The following is a 17,671-nucleotide window of genomic DNA, read 5'->3' as shown; positions in this document are numbered from 1 at the left end:
GTCTCCTTTTCATGTCCCCCCGTGCAGAGCAGCCTCTCCGGCTCCTGCAGATGGAGAGAGCCCTGCCTCCCTCCACGCACTCCCTCCAGGTGCCTGTTGATGCAATCGGGTCTCAGCAGCTCCGGTTTCGAGCTGGTGCCCCAGACACCTCCCTGCCGGATGCAGCCGGGCAAGGGAAGGAGGAGGGGTGTGGGGACGGGGAGGATGTGCTGCCAAATCCCTGAATCCTGCCAGATCATGGAGCAGAAGGTGGGAATCGCTTCAGCTTGCCTGGAATTGCTGCCATAAGGACCCAGGACCATGCTCTCTGCACTGGAACGCTGCAGCCTGTGGCAAAACTCATGGCCAGCACTGGCAGGGAGCAGCCGTTTGCTTCTGCCTAGACAACACATTTCCACTACACAGATTCCTGAAATACCTGGTGAGCATCTCCCCAGGTTTGGGCACACAGGTTTGGGCTGTCCCTGCAGCACAGAGGGAAATAACACAGTGCATCCAGGGGATGCTCGAGCAGCTCTGTGCTGGGTCCTTTGAGGTACCTGCTAGCACAGCAGGACCAAACAGCACTGCACACAGCTCAGCACCCAGACACTTTGGGCAGACACCCTGGGAAGGTGCTGAGAATACTCCCCCGTGACATCTAGTGTGCTCCCTCTGTATCCAGAGCATGGCTGTCCCCATGCAACAGGGATGTGGCACCAAACTCCAGCTTCTTCACGTCCAGGCAATCAGGGCAGCATAAAGCCACCCAGCTGGATTTAGAGCAGCTCAGCAGGGTGCTCTGGCTGGGTTCATAAATCCCACCAAACCCACAGAAACACAGACATCTTCATCCGACAAATACAACTGCAGCCAGGTTTACTGCCAGGAAAACCAGGCAGTTTGTTGTTTTTTTTTGGGGGGGGGGCATTCTGTCCCACTTCTGCAGGGCTGCCATGGGTGACACACCGTGGCAGGACTCAACTGGCTACCCCAAAACTGTCCTGCTCCAATCTGGACCCAGGATTGCATGGGGTCCTCCAGCTCCCAATGACACCAGCAACTCTAGAATTCAGTCTTTCTAAAGCCCTACATCCCCTGCTCAGATGGAGAGGCATGAGCTAGTGATGGGTACACAGGGTGGGTGGCACGAGCGGTGAGGAGAAAGTCCCCACAAGGAGGTGAGAGCTGGATAGGACATCAGTGACAGTCACAGGGTCGGGTGACAGGCATTGGGGCTGCCAGGTTGCCACTTCTTCCCACCCTCCTTTCCCTTGATGGTGCAGAAAACGTGGAATAAAGGGATGGGGAAGGCTGCAGGGCTGCCCTGGGACATGCAGGGGTCTGGGTGGGACGAGGCACATTGAGAGGGACCAGAGGGCACTGCTGGGATGCAGGATGCCCAAATCCTGCAGGAGGGGATGCACACATCAAGCAGAGGAGAAAATGATGACATCCACAAATATTTGATCAGGCAAACGCAGACAGCATTCCCAATTCACTCTGGGAGAGAGGCCAGAGGAGCAGCACCCGCGTTTTTTGGGACCCCCCCCCCCCCCCATCCCGGTGGGAGAGCTGGCACAAGACTCACCCTGCTGGCTGTGCCTCTGAGCGTACACCACCACCACTGCGGCGAGCACCACGCAGCAGGCTGACGGGACGGGGTTAGCCATCTGTGGAAGCAAGCACAGGCAGGAGCAGTCAGGGTTTGCCCCGGGGGAGCTCGCAGGCAGCGCGCCCGGAGCCGCACCGTGCCGGGCAGGAGCAAGGGGACCGCAAGGAGATGCCACGCAGCAAGACTTCAGCTCAGCAACAGGGGGACTTATTGCAAAAGGAGGCATTTTGCCGGCGCACGCTTCGTCGTTCAATGGCCTGTGGCACTTTCCAGCAGAGCTGCCAGCAGACCCAGGTGCCTGCAGGCTACGATTCGCCTTGCACGACTGCTGCAGTTTCCTCCTCTCCTATCCAGCTTCTCCCTCAAGATGTCAAACCCTGGTGCTGCGATCCCTTTGGCAGCTGCAGCATCACCTCAGGAGAGCTGTGACCCGCTCAAGACCCTGCTCACCCTGAAGACGAGCCAGCAGGGTTAGGGTCCCAGGAGATGGGGCCATACCCAGGCTTTTCCAAGCAGCAGTCTGTGCGTAGGGTGTGCGAGATGCAGATCCCAGCCCGATACAACAGCAGCAGCATTTCTGGGTGTGCAAGAGGTGGCATGACCCCCACTTCTCACGCAGCACCTCCTCTTGCAGCTGGGGGCTGATGGAGGGGACCCGAGGCAGGAGGGAGCTGCTGGGGACAGCGATGGGGAAGGGCCCAGCTGCCAGCCCGCCTGCCAGGAGGTGAATAGCACCGCGTGAAAAGCAAATTACACCTTCAAAACCGTTTAAACCTCTCTAATCTACAGCGCCGTATCGGTAACGCGTGGAGGATTGCCTTTTAATCTGGAACATGAGTACGGGCTCGTTAGCCAGATGGCATCCATTTAGACCTAAATAAAGGGGGAGCTGTATCGGTCAGCAAAAAAAAAAAGGCAAAATATATCCCGTTACCTAACACGGCCCTTGCATGGAGCCCAGATGGCCCCGGGTTCGCAGCAGGACATGAGTGCCTTTGCAGGGCTGGAGGGGAAGGCGAGTGAGGCTGGCAGGGTTTTGGGGTCCAGCAGGTTTTGGGGTGCAGCTGGGTCAGCCTGGCCCCAAATGCCTCTCAGGGATAGGGATGCTGGGAAGGATTAGGGTACCGAAAATGGGAGCCCAGAGAAGGGACAGGGACATTGCGGTGGCCTCACTGCTGGATTTGTGGCTCTGGGTTTGCAGCGTGAAGGCTGCAGCACCACAGCACAGATGCGCCAGCCCCAGCCCTCCCTGGTCACCTTGAGCAAATCGCTCAGCCCATGCCTCAGTTTCCCCGCCTGTAAAGCAGAGATAATGAAGGTGACCTTCCTTGGAAAGCTCTGAGCGAGGAGCACTAAGTGCTAATTACAACATCGTTATCATTCCCTCTGCTTCTCTCCTGCTCCTCCTCTGCCGTGCCTGCTCCCCGCTCTGCATCCTCCATGTGTCCCCTGCATCCACCGTGCTGCAGCCACCCCAGGGTCCCCATCCTGCTGGAGATGTCCCCAGGGGCTGCCACCTGTAGGACAGGACCCCCCCGGCTCCCTAAGCAATCACCCTGCTCTCTGAAGCATGAGGTCTGCTCGCTGTAGCCTTAAGCTTCAGTGCCAACGTGATCCCAAGCATCACGCTCCCCACCTACAGCTCCTCCTGGGGACCAAAGCCACTTTCCCTCCCCGCCTGCTCCTCCTCTTATCAGTCATTAAAATAATTGCTACTGCCTCTGTCTGCGTGCCTGGCAGCCTCACCCGAGGCCAGACCCGTGCAGAGACAGGTACCACAGGGAGGTGATACTCGAGGGTGATGCAGGTTGGCTACAAGGGGGAAAGAGAGAGCAAGGATGTGGCCAAAGTCATTTGGAAGCCCCCAAACCCTCAGTGCTAGCACAAGAGATCTCACCACTCGGCTGCCTTCCCCCCTGCAAAACTTCATTTCTTCTCAGAGACAAGCCCTGCAGCCAGGCAGGAACCGGAGCTATTTCAGTGTGAAAAATCTAGACAGAAAACCAACTTTTTCTCACTTGAATCGCAATTTCCCATGCAGTATTTGCTTTGTTTGCCTGTTTTGCCCAAAGCCATTTTTTTTTTTTCTTTTTCCGAGCACATAACAAAACCTCCACAATTTCTGCAGATGCTTCTAATGCAAATTTCCATTTACTGCATGTGCTCATTTAATGGTTTCTCTAACAGAAGCCAGCACCCTGGCAAGCGGGTGCACGGGACAATGAGCAGCAGAGCCCCAGCCATGCTCAGACAGGTGGGTCCCCAGGCTGCGTCCCCGTTCTGGCAGGAAACATATGAAAGGTGACGGTGGGGAACCACATTTATTACACAGCAAGCCCAGCGGTGGGGAACTCAATCTTCTGCAGAAAAGCAGTTTGGACAATATTTGCTTTTGCCCCTGTAGTGAATCATTTCTTGGCAGGAGAGGGGAAAGTGGAGCTCTGATGGTCAGTCTTAGAAGCTGATTCAACGTGGGCATGAGCATGGTCCCCCTCCGGCAGCTCTCAGTCTACACCAAATGCATTTTTAGCAGTGCTTCCCCTGGGTCAGACCAGGCTTTGTGTAAGCAAGATGTGGCCATGTGAAGTCCAGAGGCCACCCCAGCAAGCAGGGTTGGGGGCACAGCGATGTGCCATTAACTGGGGTGGTGTGATGGGGTGGGGGCAGTCCTAGGGCTGGCAGCAAGAGGGAAGGGGATCGTGTAAACAGGCAGAAAGGAGGGTGCCACCCTCCACTGCACAGCCCCAGGGTGCTCTTCTGTGTGGGCAGAGGGATGGATCCTTTCCATCTCCCCCTTAAAATGATCCCCAAAACCATGGGGACACTTGCTGGTACGCCCAGCTGAAAACCACTCAGCCAGCCTGAGCGCATCTGCCAGAGATGTGCAAAAAAAAAAACAAAAAACAAACAAACAAAAAAAACCACCACCAACAAAAAAACAACCCAAACCCTAGTTTCTAAACCTCACATTTGCACGACAAAGCCTTCTGTAGGGAAATTCCCCCCGGCTCTGCTGTTACAGGGCCCGGCTCTGAAGTGGTGATCCAGGAGAGGAAAAAAAAAGCTCCATTAACTCATTTCCTCCCCGTGCGGCTCCGCTGCAGCCTTGCCAAGAGCCTTCCACGGGCTCTCCGCAGCGCCGGTGCTGCAGGCGCCGGCCGTAGCTGCTGCCCATGTACTGGGTCTGGCAAAACCACCACAGCCCGTCCTGCAGACACCAACCAGAGCTGCTGGGGACCTGGGGTGCCGCCAGCTCCCGTGAGAGCTGCGTGGGACAAGGAGGTGAGACATCCCCAGCCCTGGTCCCCACGGGGGTTGCACCTCTCGTGGCAGCAACGCAAGGGAAAATAGAGAACAAAACCTTTGTGACTTAACAGCTTACATGAGAGGCTTGTTAACAGCCCTAAAACCTGGCCTCGCAATGCCCCATCAGCACTGAACCTCACTTTGTAGCTTAAGAGGAGAGACAAGATAGGCATTGTCATCTCCTTAATGCGTGCTTCAGGAAGCCTTACCTGCAGGGTCAGCCCTGCCACTTGAAAGGGCTTCTTAAACCTAATCTAAACCCCAGATACCAACAGGGTGACTGGTGGTGCCCCCCAGAACAAGGGTGGCACAGGGATTGCCGGGGCCAGCTGAAATTAATTCGCTCCCTGCTCTTGAAGACAGTGGCTTTCCTCCCTCCACCTCTCCCCTTTCCAGAAGGAAAGAGAGACGGGCAGAAAGTGAAGGGAAATCCTTCAAAAAACATCCCAGCTGCTTTGGTTGGATGCACACTGAGATAGCCACAGGCTTCCACCAGGTGCATTCTCAAGCTTGGAGCCTTGCTATGGTGGCTCAGAGAGAAAGGCAGCTACCAGAGCTTCCCACCATGGCCACGGAGGTGAAGGAGGAGGCTCTCCTGGAGGCTGAAGCCAGAGCAGCTTTCCAAGAGCTCCTGCAGAGCCCGCCAGCTGGGACCATCCACAGGGACCTGGGAGCATCCAGGGATGTGTGAGCATCCCTTGAAACACCTAAGACTGATGAGGGAACTGGATCTTGGTGAGCTGGCTTCAAGGACAGGTAATTTCTGGCTTGAGTGGATCACGGGCATGTGATGAGCAGGGACCCAAGACCTCCAGGGAGACCAATCTCAGCCATTGCCCTGCACCTGGAGGGGGATTTCACCTCCAGGAACAAGGTGGGTGTCTCTCCCCTTAAACCAACCCTTGGAAAATGATGAAGCCAGCCCTAAGGCATCAGGACACTGCAGCCCACACCCCGTCCCGCGGGGGATCGTGCGTGCAGCGAGGCTCCCTGCCAGGCTCATCCTCGCTCCCCAAGCATCACACAAACATGTCCCCAAGATCATCTCCAGCAACCCTGCCTACGAATAGCCCCTGGATCCACAGCCACCATCCCAGCCTTGTGCACGGGCAGCTGCCTGCCACCGCCTGTCCCCTCATCCTGCCCAGGGGGATGTTTCCTGCAGCCTGTACCTGTCCTCGCCGCCGCCGCCGCGCAGAGCAGCCTATCTGCAAGCACAGGGCAGCTGTCCAAGCCCAGCCATCTGTTCCAGCGGTGATAAAAGGCAGCAGAAAGCTCGGCATGCTAATAAGAGATGCACGTCTTTGCAACTGGGAGGGAGGGAGGGAGGAGGCGGAATCCTCGCAGGTATGGGTTGCAGAGAAACACTGCCCCCAAGCCCCTTCTTCACCAGCCCCAGCGCAAGGAAGCTCAGGTGAGCAGCCACACACGAGCCCCAGTCCTTCATTCCCAATAGGCTCAGGCAGCCTTTGAGATGGAGGAAACAACAGCAAAGGAAGTTTCTGTCGCTGTTCTGCGTTCTCCCCCTTTTTACCTAACTTTTCTCCACGCTGAGCATTTCCTGGCTCCCTGCAGGGAGACATCACAGGAATCAATCAGATGTCTGCTGCCATTAAAGAAGTGCCACAGACGTTTTTCTGGAGCCTCTGTTAGAGTGGGTTCTAGGGTTTTGTTTTACTTCTGCAAATGCTTCTCGTAGAAGCACCCCTCGGCCCCCCTTGCTAACAAGACCTTGCCATGTAAACCCACTACAATCTCACATCAGTGACAGGGTATGCTGGCAGTTCTGGCATTTCCCAGTTCCCCTGCTTAGAAGCTGGAGAAATCACCCAAGATCAATGAATTTTGGGGCAGGTCCTGCACATGTCACTTCTCCAGGCTATGAGTGCAGCAAGAATGAGCTCTTGGTGTTGCAGTGAAACTTAGCACTACGACTTCCAGTCTCTGGTCACAGAAACAGAAAATTCATGATGGGAAAAAAAAATTATAAAAGACAAAACAAAACCCCCAAATGCCCCATCAAGCAAAAAGCTCCAAACTATTCAGAAAGGCCCTGCTGTTGTACTCTGGGTTCAGTTTGTGATTTCCAGGCAAACACTTGCAGCATTTCTTATTTTTTGCTTGTAAGGCAACATTGCTCTTCAATTTTGCCCATCGTTATGCTCAAAGCCCTGCTTTTTGCCCTGAGGACAGTCTGTGGCCAGGCTGATTTATGAACTCCCAAATACACCTTAAAAAGCTCCGGGGCAGAGAAAGACATCACAGCGTTAAAGTCCAGCCTGTATCATAGTCACGCTGTCCTAAGCGAAACAGAGAGGAAAGGGAAAAGCAAAATTAGGGAAGGAGAGGGATGCCCAGAATGAAGCGTTAACTTTTCGCGTCAAAAAATCCTCACATCCTTGCCCTGGCATGGTCCTGCATGGAAAAGCAGAGCTTCAAAAAGTCCTAATTTCTCCTGTGTTTGCTTTCTTAGTGCAGGTGGATCAGGCTGTCCCGTGCCTGGTGCAAAACAGAGCTCGGGAGCTGCAGGATGCGCGGCTCTGGTACCCCTGGGAAAGGCTCCTTGCTCACTGCCGTGCTCCCGCTGCGCTGGCGGGCGTGAATTGGATTTGTGACGGGGATGTGGTGGTGCTGCTGGCCAAAATCCCAGCACAGCCGCAGCCTTGGAGAGAAGACAGCAGGAGGATGGACGAAGTTTGCCTTCCAGAGCTCCTCCATCAGCTGGCCGTGGCACAGGGCAGAGCGGCTGCTGCATGCACCCGTCCACCCATCCCCTGCACGATGGCACACGGGGGACAGCAAACAGCACCACGAGCCCCCCAGTCTCCTCCACACCCCAGCCCACCCTTAGGGTGCAAACAACCTCTCTTTCCATTTTGGGGGGTGCTGGAGGCCTGCTGACTGGTGACCCCTTGCATCCTCTGCAGCAAGGAGCTCACAGCCCACAAGCTACCATGGGGACAGACTCCATCCCAGGCAGATGGGGCTTGGGGACATTTGTCCGGCACCTGCTGCAGTTTCTTCACCCCATTGGCCTCACACTGTCTCTTGGGGGATGTATACAAATGTCACAACAACTCCCAGTTTTTGGAGCAGGCAAGTGAAGCGGTGAGCAGGGGGAAACTGAGGCACGGGGCTGCTCTGTGGTGCCCTGAGGGCGAGAAGAGTGGCAGCACAGGGGGGAATTATCCATACCTACATCGGGTCGGCGATGCCAGCAGCACCTTTGACAGACAGAGGGATGTGCCACAGAGCCAAAACCAGGGACAGCACGGGGAGTGGAGGAACGTTTCTGCCCCCCCTCCCCACTAAACCCTCCTGGGAGATCACAGGGAAGGAACCAGCCCCCTTTCTTCAAACCCCCAAGTGTCCCCACCTCACCATGCTCCTTGCCTGCAATGTGAGCAGGGTTTCCAGCAAGATCTGGCCCTGCAGAGCCCCCCCACTGCTCCCCAGCATCACTGCATGCAAGGGGCACATGCCAGAGCATGGGAGCTCCCCCGACCGGTGATGCCAAAAAGGCCGGAGGCTGATGCAGCTCACCTGGCTTCCAACATGTCTTTAGGGGGGGTCCCAACATCACACCCCCACAGGCACCCCCGAGCCCCCCTAGACCATCACTCTGGGGTCTTGCCACAGCCACACCAGCAGCGTTTGCTGGGAGCAAGCAGAGGATGAGGAGGATGAAGCAGGGCTGGCCCGAGGCAGCTGCGCCGAAATAAAAGGCACGAAAGTCTCTCGCCCAAAACTACAGGAAAATTTAATTACCAAGGACAAAACACCATCTGTTTGTGTGGACTGTGACCTCATGCTGGCCCCTGGCTTTAACAGCTCTTAAATTAGCATGTTTGTTAGGGGGTATTAGCTGTTTGACATCAGGGAAGCTGTTCCCAAGGGGGCGAGGAGGGGGGACGGGGCGGTCGCGCACCAAAACGCATGCCTGGGCAGCGTGGCGAGCTCGGAGGCGGTGGGGCAGCAAGGATCAGCCTGGAAATGCACGTCCCCCGGGACCTCAGCTAGCACACACTGATAGGAAACATCCCCCAGCACTGCTAAGAGCCACTTTGGAAGCAAGGGTCCCTTCTGAGCACAGCCTCGGGTAGAGGTGAAGAGCTTTGGCGATCCCAAAACCAGCCGCTGCCAGCTGAGCTTGGGCACCAGCCCCTGCTTGGGCGACAGCCTCAGCTCTCAGCCTCTTTCCAGATCCACAGCCAAAAGGGAAAGAGAGAACAAGATGTATGCTCCGAGGAAGATTTTGCAACTGGAAGCCAGCAATTAAATAAATACTCAATACGGGGGAAATTTGGTTAAAATCAAATTTGTTTCCAGCCCTGCAAGGGAGGGAAAATGCAAACACTGGTACCAAGCCCAGGAACAGATTTATTCCCCAAGTGATGCCAAATTGGGCATGTCCTTTATTTCTTCCTCATGGTTTACAGGGTTCAGTATCCATACTACCTTCCTACCTACCAACACAGGCTGCAGCAAGCATGGTCTACAGTCAAACGGGTTATTTGGGAGAAAAAACAACCCATAAGGGAGAGGCCCCACTTAGTGAGATCCCAGCAGCTTTTTCCTTCAGCACCTTTTCCTTCAGTTCTGCAAGCTCTGCTCCTCTCTGCCAGCCTTCCTCTCCTACCTCTGTGCCCCCAGAGGGGGTTTGAGGAGCCAATGTTCAGCCACTTCCAGCTTTCCCAAGGAAATCAATCCCTTGGTGAAAAGGGGCCAGTGATACGCATACCGTCTCTGGAGGCTGACCAAGGGTCTCTCTGAGATGATGCCCCCCAAAACAAGACTTGTACCTATGTCTGCAAGCCCCAAACTCAGTGGCAAAATGCGTCAACCCAGGTCTAAGACTGTGTTAACCATGAGAAAACCAGAGCCACGTTTCTAACAGGAGCACACCCAGCTGCCTGCCCCACGCACTGTGCAACGCAGAGCTCGAGCTCCGGAGGAGAGCACGTATGGGGAGCAGCAGGGAGGAACTGGGAGACCTTGCAAAGAGAGGATGTGCAAGGAGAGCACGTTACACATCCCCCTGATATGGCACGGAGCCCACAGGACCTCATCCCTCCTAACCGAGAGCTCTTTCAGGAGTCTTCATCCAGGGCCAAGTCCTCTGCATCCATCACAACACAAATGACCGGGGCGCAGCTCTCACCGCCTCTCCCCGGGAGGAAGGAAAAAGGCAAAGCCCCAGCGTGAGGCGGAGGGGACGGGGCCTGATCCAGCCCTCTCCCTGCGGTGACCCCATCCCCTCGGCGGCCCCGCCACCGCATCCGGCCCCGGGGGCCGTCCCCTACCTGCGCCGCACTTCCAGCAGCTTCGTGGCCGGCCAGATGCAGACCATGTGTGCGCTTTATCTCCGGACCCTTCCTGCAGGCTCCAGAGCCTTCCACTGCAAAAAAATAAAAATAAAACCCAACCCCACAGCCGAGAGTCCCCGGTGGCCGCCAGCCCCTCTCCAAAACTCTGGCTCGACGCGATCCGCCTGGGTAGGGTTTGTTTTTTAATTAGAAAATATTCATCAGCGTTTAAAAATGAAATAATAATAATAATGAAAAAAAAAAAAAAAGTGTCAACCAGCTGGGGCTGCAAAAGCCGTGGCGTTTTGGCTCCCGACCGAGCACTTTGATAGAAAGGCTCCTTGGAAAACGCCATAGAAAATATTTAATTTCTCCCAAGGCCTGCATATGGGGCTCATCACTCGCGCATATTACACAGGAATATTCATGTGCGCTGGCCTCCTGTTACAGGATGACGAGGGTTCGCCGGTGCAGCATGCGAGAGGGGCTCCTTCCTTTCCCTTCTCTGTTCTGGAAGAGGAAAGTGCTGTGCTTCACCTTCAGTCCCCAGCCATTCCTCAACGGCAGGAAAAAAGGGAAAGGTGAGCCAGAGGCTGGTCCGCTCGCATCCATCAGCCTGCTGCGCTCGCTTCCACTGCCGCAGGGCAATGCCACGGATGGGCAGCAGACAAGGGGAGTGCATATTTCTGCCCTGGTTTTGCTCCTTTCTCATTGCCACTCATGTTCCCACCCTACCTGGATGGAGGGGCCCATCAAACCCCAGCTCTTGAGCACACACGTGAAAAGGAGTCATTAAAAAAATACTGAACTTTCCAAACAAAATTTCACAATGAGTAGTTTGTTCCCAAATAACACTGTACTCACACATGCACAGACACACTCATTATCATTTTTTTGTGTGTTTTTTGCAATCCTTCCCAACCTGAGATGAAGTTTGGTGCCAGGTACTTTCCTAGGCAGGGTCAGCTAGATCTCACTAGGAAAACAAATATTCCAGGAAAACAACCAAACAAACAGAAACCCTTAAAGCACATCTGGAACATTGTTATTGTTTTGCGGGCTCTGCTACAAGATGGACATTGGTGATTTCTAGCAAAGGGCCACCACAGCAGTCACAAAGCACATGGGGATGAGGAAAGGTTGAGAAACATGGCTTGGCCAGCCTGGAGAAGGGATGGATTTGGGGGGACCTAACAGCAGGCTGCCAGTGCTTGTGGGGAGGTAATGGAGATGATGAAGACAGACCCTTCCAGGCTTGCCACAAGGAAGACATTTCCCCATGGGGACAGTCACACACTGCTGTGGGATCTGTAAGAGGTTGTGGGATCTCCAGCCTTGGAGTTTTTCAAGACCTAGACGGGCAAAGCAAACCGGTCTGAAATCGGTATTCACCCTGCCTGCAGCAAGAAGCTGGGCTGGAGACCTCCCAAAGTCACCCCTAGCATGGATGGCTGTAGGAATACACCGTCACCAGGAAAAATGAAACTTAAAAAGGTCTCCCATGAATTCTGGGAGAGAGACAGCTCAGCTCCATGCTCCTTTCAAACACGTGCTTCTGTCCAACAACCCAGCTAGGTCAGTTTGCATAAACCCGACTGTCTCTCTGAACGCCACCTTGGATGGAGACCGCGGTGCTGCACCACGGCAGGGCACAGCCCTGACCCTGCGGGGACGGCCGTCTTCCCCACCTCCAAACCTCCTCCTGTGGGGAAAGGCTCTCCTGACACCCGTAAGTGATTAACGAGCGGCCAGGCTCGTCAGCACGCACGCTGCGTGCATGGGTGCTTGCGTGCGTGCGCGCTGCTCAGAGAGACTTGGCAGGGGTGGGGAGGTGGGGGGAAGCGCGCTGACAAGCAGATGATTAATTGAAATGCAAGGGGGAGGAAAAGTAACGTCCGCTGAAACTATCAGCCGGCGCGAGCATGGGAAAGAAATTCGGAGACACCGTCCCCATCCCCTGCTCCGCACGCATCGCGCCTCCCAGCCCGGAGCTGCTCGCCAGTCCCTTCCTGGCTTCTATTTTTGCAGGTGCAATTTCATACTTGAAAATAACCATGCTGCACACGCACGTATATTTCTTCCTCCCCGGCCCCCCGGCTCATTGCATGCGGAAACGGCAGCGATGGGAGAGCGAACCTCCCGGCGCGCGGCGCGCGGCAGCAATTAGCCATCCGAGCGCTCGTTACCCTGCACCGCTGGGCGCAGGTGCCCACAGCCAGGGCTCTCTGCTCCTCCTGCACCACTCGTGCCTTTCAAGTGGGCACGGGCTTGAAAACATACACGACATTACTGCTTTGCACCAAAATAATAGTAATCGTAATAAAAAAGAGGTAAGTGATAAAAAAGGCTGAAAACTCAAGCCTGGCTCAGCTCCGAAACTCTGCTCAGAGTCTGTAAATTATATCCTAAGCAGAGCTGGCGCGACTGCACCATCAGCAAACAGGGAGACCGAGGTGGAGAAGGGGGAGCAAGCTTCTGTTCCTCGCCTCGTGCTAGCAGGCTCAGCTTGGGTCACCAAATAAATCGCATTAAGACATGCAAATGGGTGCACGCCGGTCCCCAGCATCGCTGATGGGCAAAGCACAGAGGGGAGCCCACCAGGTACTGAAGGCAGGGCATGTCACAGGAGGGGACCCTGAGATTCAAAGCCCTGGGCTGAAAAGCCCGGGATGTGATCTCGCTAGTGGCCTCTAGATGCAACTGTAGCACAGACAGTAAATCACGGCAGTGGTGCCTTCTGCCAGCAAGCGGGCTCTTTGCTGCCATGCCAGCTGGGCACTGAGCATGGCTTTATGGAGCAGAGAACACTCCGGGATGCCCATGGAAAGGAGATCCACGCTGGGATAAGCCAGGACCCAAATTTAGGCTAGCCTGCACTCAGGAAGCTGATCCCCAGTCGAGAAGACCAGTTTGGAGAATTGATCTGGGTGCGTTGTTCTGCATTTTGCTGCTCAGGTAATGACAGGAGCGGTGCGCGATTGCATCGGAGGGCTTCGTGAAACACTTGTACGATTGACATGGTTTAACAGACTGCTGTTTATGAGACAGAGCAGTATTTAAAAGACACATTTCTCTCAGAGCCGCACATAAAATTTGATAGCTAAATAGCTGTAAATGCTACTGAAGGCTGACAACTCGAAGAGGAATAGAGGGTCTGTCATGCGGAGTATCCGCCAATACACCCGGCCCCGCAGAGCCGACGAGACTTCCAGTCTCATAAAACCTTTTTTATATTGGAAGTGAGAATTTGTGCAGCGCATATGAACTCTCTTTTATTGGGCTGGTGTGATGCTGAGAAAATGCAGTTAAAGTTGTACGAGTCCTCCTTGGAGCGCTATTGGGGCGCCTATAAATCAAAAGCTTTATCCCGGAACGTGTTTACTAAATAAACCAGCTTTAACTCAGCTCGTGTGAGCCGGAGGGTGCCATTTGCACCCCCGTGCCCCCAGCTAGCAGCTGCAGCCTGGCTGCCTCCCCTGCATCTGTCCAGCCCCCAGTGCCTCGGGGCACTCCCTGCAGCATCCCGGGCAGGATGGGCGCAGACGTGCCCTGGGTACCCAGTGGAAGCAGATTATTTCCCAGCCTCCACAAAGACCTGGCGCTCTCCGGCTGGGGAGGAAGGTTTGGGCCAGCTCCCTTATCCCCCAAAGACTCCTAGATCTCCACTCTACAGCTGCATTAATTATTTCATCTCAGTCTGGCTTCCTCATTAAGCTAACCTAGACGTCCCGCGTCTGAGTGACAGCGAGCTAGTCTGCCAGGACCCAAGCCAGCAGCACTGGAAGCCATAGGTTTGATGTGATTTATGGGGACTAATATTACACATATCTCAAACACGCAAGCTTCAGAGGACCTGAGGCTGCCGAGCAGAGTGGGAGGACGGCAGAAAGCCCACGCAGAGCCGGCAGCGTGGAATTCAGACCAAGCCTGGATGTCGGCATCTCACCGGTGCTCGTCGGGGAGGGCCGAGCCTCACTGCTGGCCCATTTCCCTGGAAGATGCCCGTGAGCCACGGGAAGCCCCAGTGCTGCCCTATTCCACCTCTGGCAGCAGACCGCAGCGTGACAGCAAACATCTGTGTCTGAGCAGGGGCTGGCAGCGTGGCTGAGCCGCTGGACAGCCCCTTCGCCCCTCTCCACCGATGTGGCTGCGAGCTCAGCTAATTTCGGTATCAGGTTCCCCTTGGGATGTCTGGCATCTGTGGGCTATAACAACACTGCTTCGGGGCATTAGGCAGATCCTCTTTTTCCGACACCGCCAAATCCAAGGCTTTTGTGCGAATCCGCTGCATTTTGCCTGCTCTGCAAACAAGTGTGGATAAATGCAAGGCTTCAGCCCCCTGGAAGCCTCCAGGGAAAATTCAAAGCAATGAAGAAATATGAGTTGCTTTTCTATGAACCCATCAAAAAAGGAAAAAAAAACACCCTGAAAAAACCCACATTACTTTTCAGCCCAGTTTTGCCAGCAGTACAGGTCTTTTTCCCACAGTCTAAGGAATCAACACATTTTCAAATCACTCCTGCTTATGGTATTGAATATCAGAACATGATTGCCTTTCATTCAGCAGCTGTTTTGGGACACCGGGGGAAAAGGCAGGCAGTCCAAACTTTGCAAAACACAAGGAAAGGGCTTGATGCATTTAAAAACTAGTTGCAAGCAGTGGAGAGGGAATGGAGAGGTCTGCAAGGGGTGCGTGTGGTGAGGACGGTTTGGGGATGAGCAGGGTAGAGAGGAGCAGAGTTGGGAGCAAGTCCTGGAGGTGAGGAGCTGGGAAGAAGAGGGCTGCGACGGAGGGGTTGGATGAGAACCTCCCGTGGGTTCCTTCATGTGCCTCACACTGAAAAACAACCCAACATGGCCAGCAGCAAGTCAGATGAGAAAGGGATGGAGCAGCATAGCTGCTTTCCACAGAAAAATGAGCCTTTCTGGAAAAAAACAGCCCGGCACAGATGCCAGTGCCCTGGATGCTCTCCTGGGGCTGAGCAATGATGGGAAGGAAGCTCTCCTGTGTGCCTGCACAGGGCAGATGTTCCTAAATCCCTGCCTTGGTGCTGGCTGATCCCAGAGAGTCCCCCTTGGGCATGGGACACCCCAGTGGCACCCCAACCTGTGTCATGGTCCCACAGGGTTACCTGAGAGGTGCACACAGGATGAGGCAGTGCTGCCTCCAATCTCTCTCTCACCCAGCTGGTCCAACCCCCCCGAAATACAGGGGGTGCCAGCATCCTTCCACAGCCCCACCTTCCTACCACAGCACCGCTCGACTCCTTCAGCTCAGGCTCCTTAGAAGAATGCAGGGGTGCAGGCTCATTTTCCCATGAGAAACAGCATTATTGCCTGATTTACCCACCTCCAGCCTAATGTGTGGATGCCCAGCATCTCTGTGCTGCTGCTGAGGAGTGGGCAGCTCTGAAAATAAAACCAGCAGCTCTCTCCCCTTCCTCTCTGCCCAGCCTTGCCCTGGGGATAATTACACCACAGCAGTGCCAATGAACAGGGCACTTGCTGCTCTCTCTTCCCACTCTTCAAGGCAGTTATTTAACCTCGCTGAAGCAATGCTATTATCCCATTTCACAGACGGGGAGCTGCAGAGAAGAAATTCAACCCAGGCTCAAGGTGAAGGAGGGAACCTGCAGGGGAGGAAGGCACTGAACCCTCCCTTGGCTGGCAGCATCCTCTGCGTCCTCTGCACATCCCCGTACCCTCTGCACATCCTCTATCCATCCTGGTGTAGTCCCAGCAGAGGTGGGGGTTTGGCGCATTAAAACGATACCAAATGGAAGGAACAGCAACAGGCTATGGAGGATTGGCTAAAATAAGTTTGTTCTAAAGCACTGGAAGGAGAAAAGCTCTATTTTCCTACAGGCTTGTGCCATGTAATCCCTCCATGCTGTCAGCAATAGCTCTGACCTCCTGCTCATGCCACCTGGAGGTGAGGCAACCCAAATCCCAGGGCTTGCCAAAACGGGGGCACTAACTGGGGTCTGCCTGGTGTCCTTCTCTTGGAGATGCCTCCCTGGCTGTCAAAGCTGGCTATGTTCAGCTGCCAGGATCGTGAGCCTTTGTGGGGAAGGCTGACAGCCCAGCGGACCATAGGAAGGGGACAAAAAAGGAGGGGAGATGGGGAGAGCCAAGCCCAGCAGGTATCAGCACCGCATGGGGATTTGCAGCCATCAGCCTTGGCTGAATGTCCCTGGTGATGTCCCTGGGAGAGCCCTGCTGCCACCTGGGGAGAGGAACCAGAGCTGGGCACCTCGTCCCCATCCCAGCCAAGCTCTGATCTCCACCTGGCCCTGCAGAGTGGCAACAGAGCTGCCGTGCCACCAGGTAAGCAAAGAGGCAGGACGGCAGGGCTGCTCACAGAGACAAAGTGCCTCTCTCCTTCCTCCCAGATTGCAAGCAGATGTGTGCTTAAATTACCTGCTGCTGACTGCGACGCTTAGCAAAGAGCCATGGTCTAGGAGCAGAGCGAGGAAAAATGTGTGAAACGAATGAGGGGAGGATTAGCAGGAATTCAGGCAGCTCTGGAAGGGCAAAGTGTCGCTGTTGCAGAAAAATGTCACTTCCTTTGCAAAACCTGGCTGCCCTCGGAGGGAATAAACCTCGAGCCAAGCCTGTTGGACCCAGAGGGAAGCAGATCCCCTTTGGGAGATGAAATCCTGCCCCTGGTGAGAGTGGAGAGATTGGGAAGAGCACAACGCCACGGGGCACTACAGGAGCAGCCCTGGTTGCATTGCACAGGGTTTCTTCCTATTCCAAAGAAACCCTCCAAGCCTCAGCACCCATCTGCATGCGTGGCTGTGCACCCCAGCCCCAGGAGGCTTTGAACAGCCCCCAGAATGTGCTCCTGCAAGCATTCACCCATCCTCACACACCTTCTCCAACACCTCCTGGGCAGCTGCAAGCTTGCCCCATGCCTGGAAGAGCAGCCAAGTGGGGGGGGATGTCTTCCACCTCCCTGCAGCATCCCATGCAGCAAAGCAACATTTTGCAGGCTGAGCCAAGCAAATCTTGCTCTCGGCAAGACCTTGGGGGTCCCACGTGGCGTCCCGCTTCCCGGCACAGCTCGGCGGCTGGAGCAAAGAGCGGAGTCAGAGCCCGGCCTGCAGAGCACTGCGCCGGGTTCACGCACGGGAAACAGAGGATCGGAAATCTCCGAAGCGCACAGCTGGAATTCACACCCCTGACCATGTTTTTGTGAGATATCACGTACATTTTTTTAGAGCTATCTGGAGAGGGATCTGCTTTAGAGCTGCCTGGTCATGCTGACCGGGACCTTCAAGTGTTCCCTGTCCCCCCAGCCCGTGCTCATCTGTTGCCTTTGCCCTTAGACCATGAAATTATTTAAGGACAGGATTACACGTCCTGCCCCATGTCCGTTCAGCATCAGGGACATAGGGAGGGGGATAGAAAAGGATGTGCCACCCAGAAAACTCCCTGTGGGATACCATGCACCAACGCCCTG

General features: G+C 55.1%; 1 protein-coding gene across 1 annotated transcript in view; it reads right to left on the bottom strand.

The window, feature by feature from the left end:
* CNTFR (ciliary neurotrophic factor receptor) overlaps positions 1-17,671 on the bottom strand; it is a 182,154-nt gene that overhangs the window by 79,940 nt on the left and 84,543 nt on the right. Inside the window, exon 3 of the mRNA XM_032206260.1 lies at positions 1,571-1,652. Within this exon, the coding sequence (XP_032062151.1) occupies positions 1,571-1,652 (82 nt within the window). The remainder of the gene's footprint in view (positions 1-1,570; positions 1,653-17,671) is intronic.

The sequence above is a fragment of the Aythya fuligula genome, chromosome Z (assembly GCF_009819795.1).
Source record: "Aythya fuligula isolate bAytFul2 chromosome Z, bAytFul2.pri, whole genome shotgun sequence".
Lineage (NCBI taxonomy): Eukaryota > Metazoa > Chordata > Aves > Anseriformes > Anatidae > Aythya > Aythya fuligula.
Note: the sequence above shows the minus strand (reverse complement) of the source record. Positions and strands in the feature narration are given on the sequence as shown.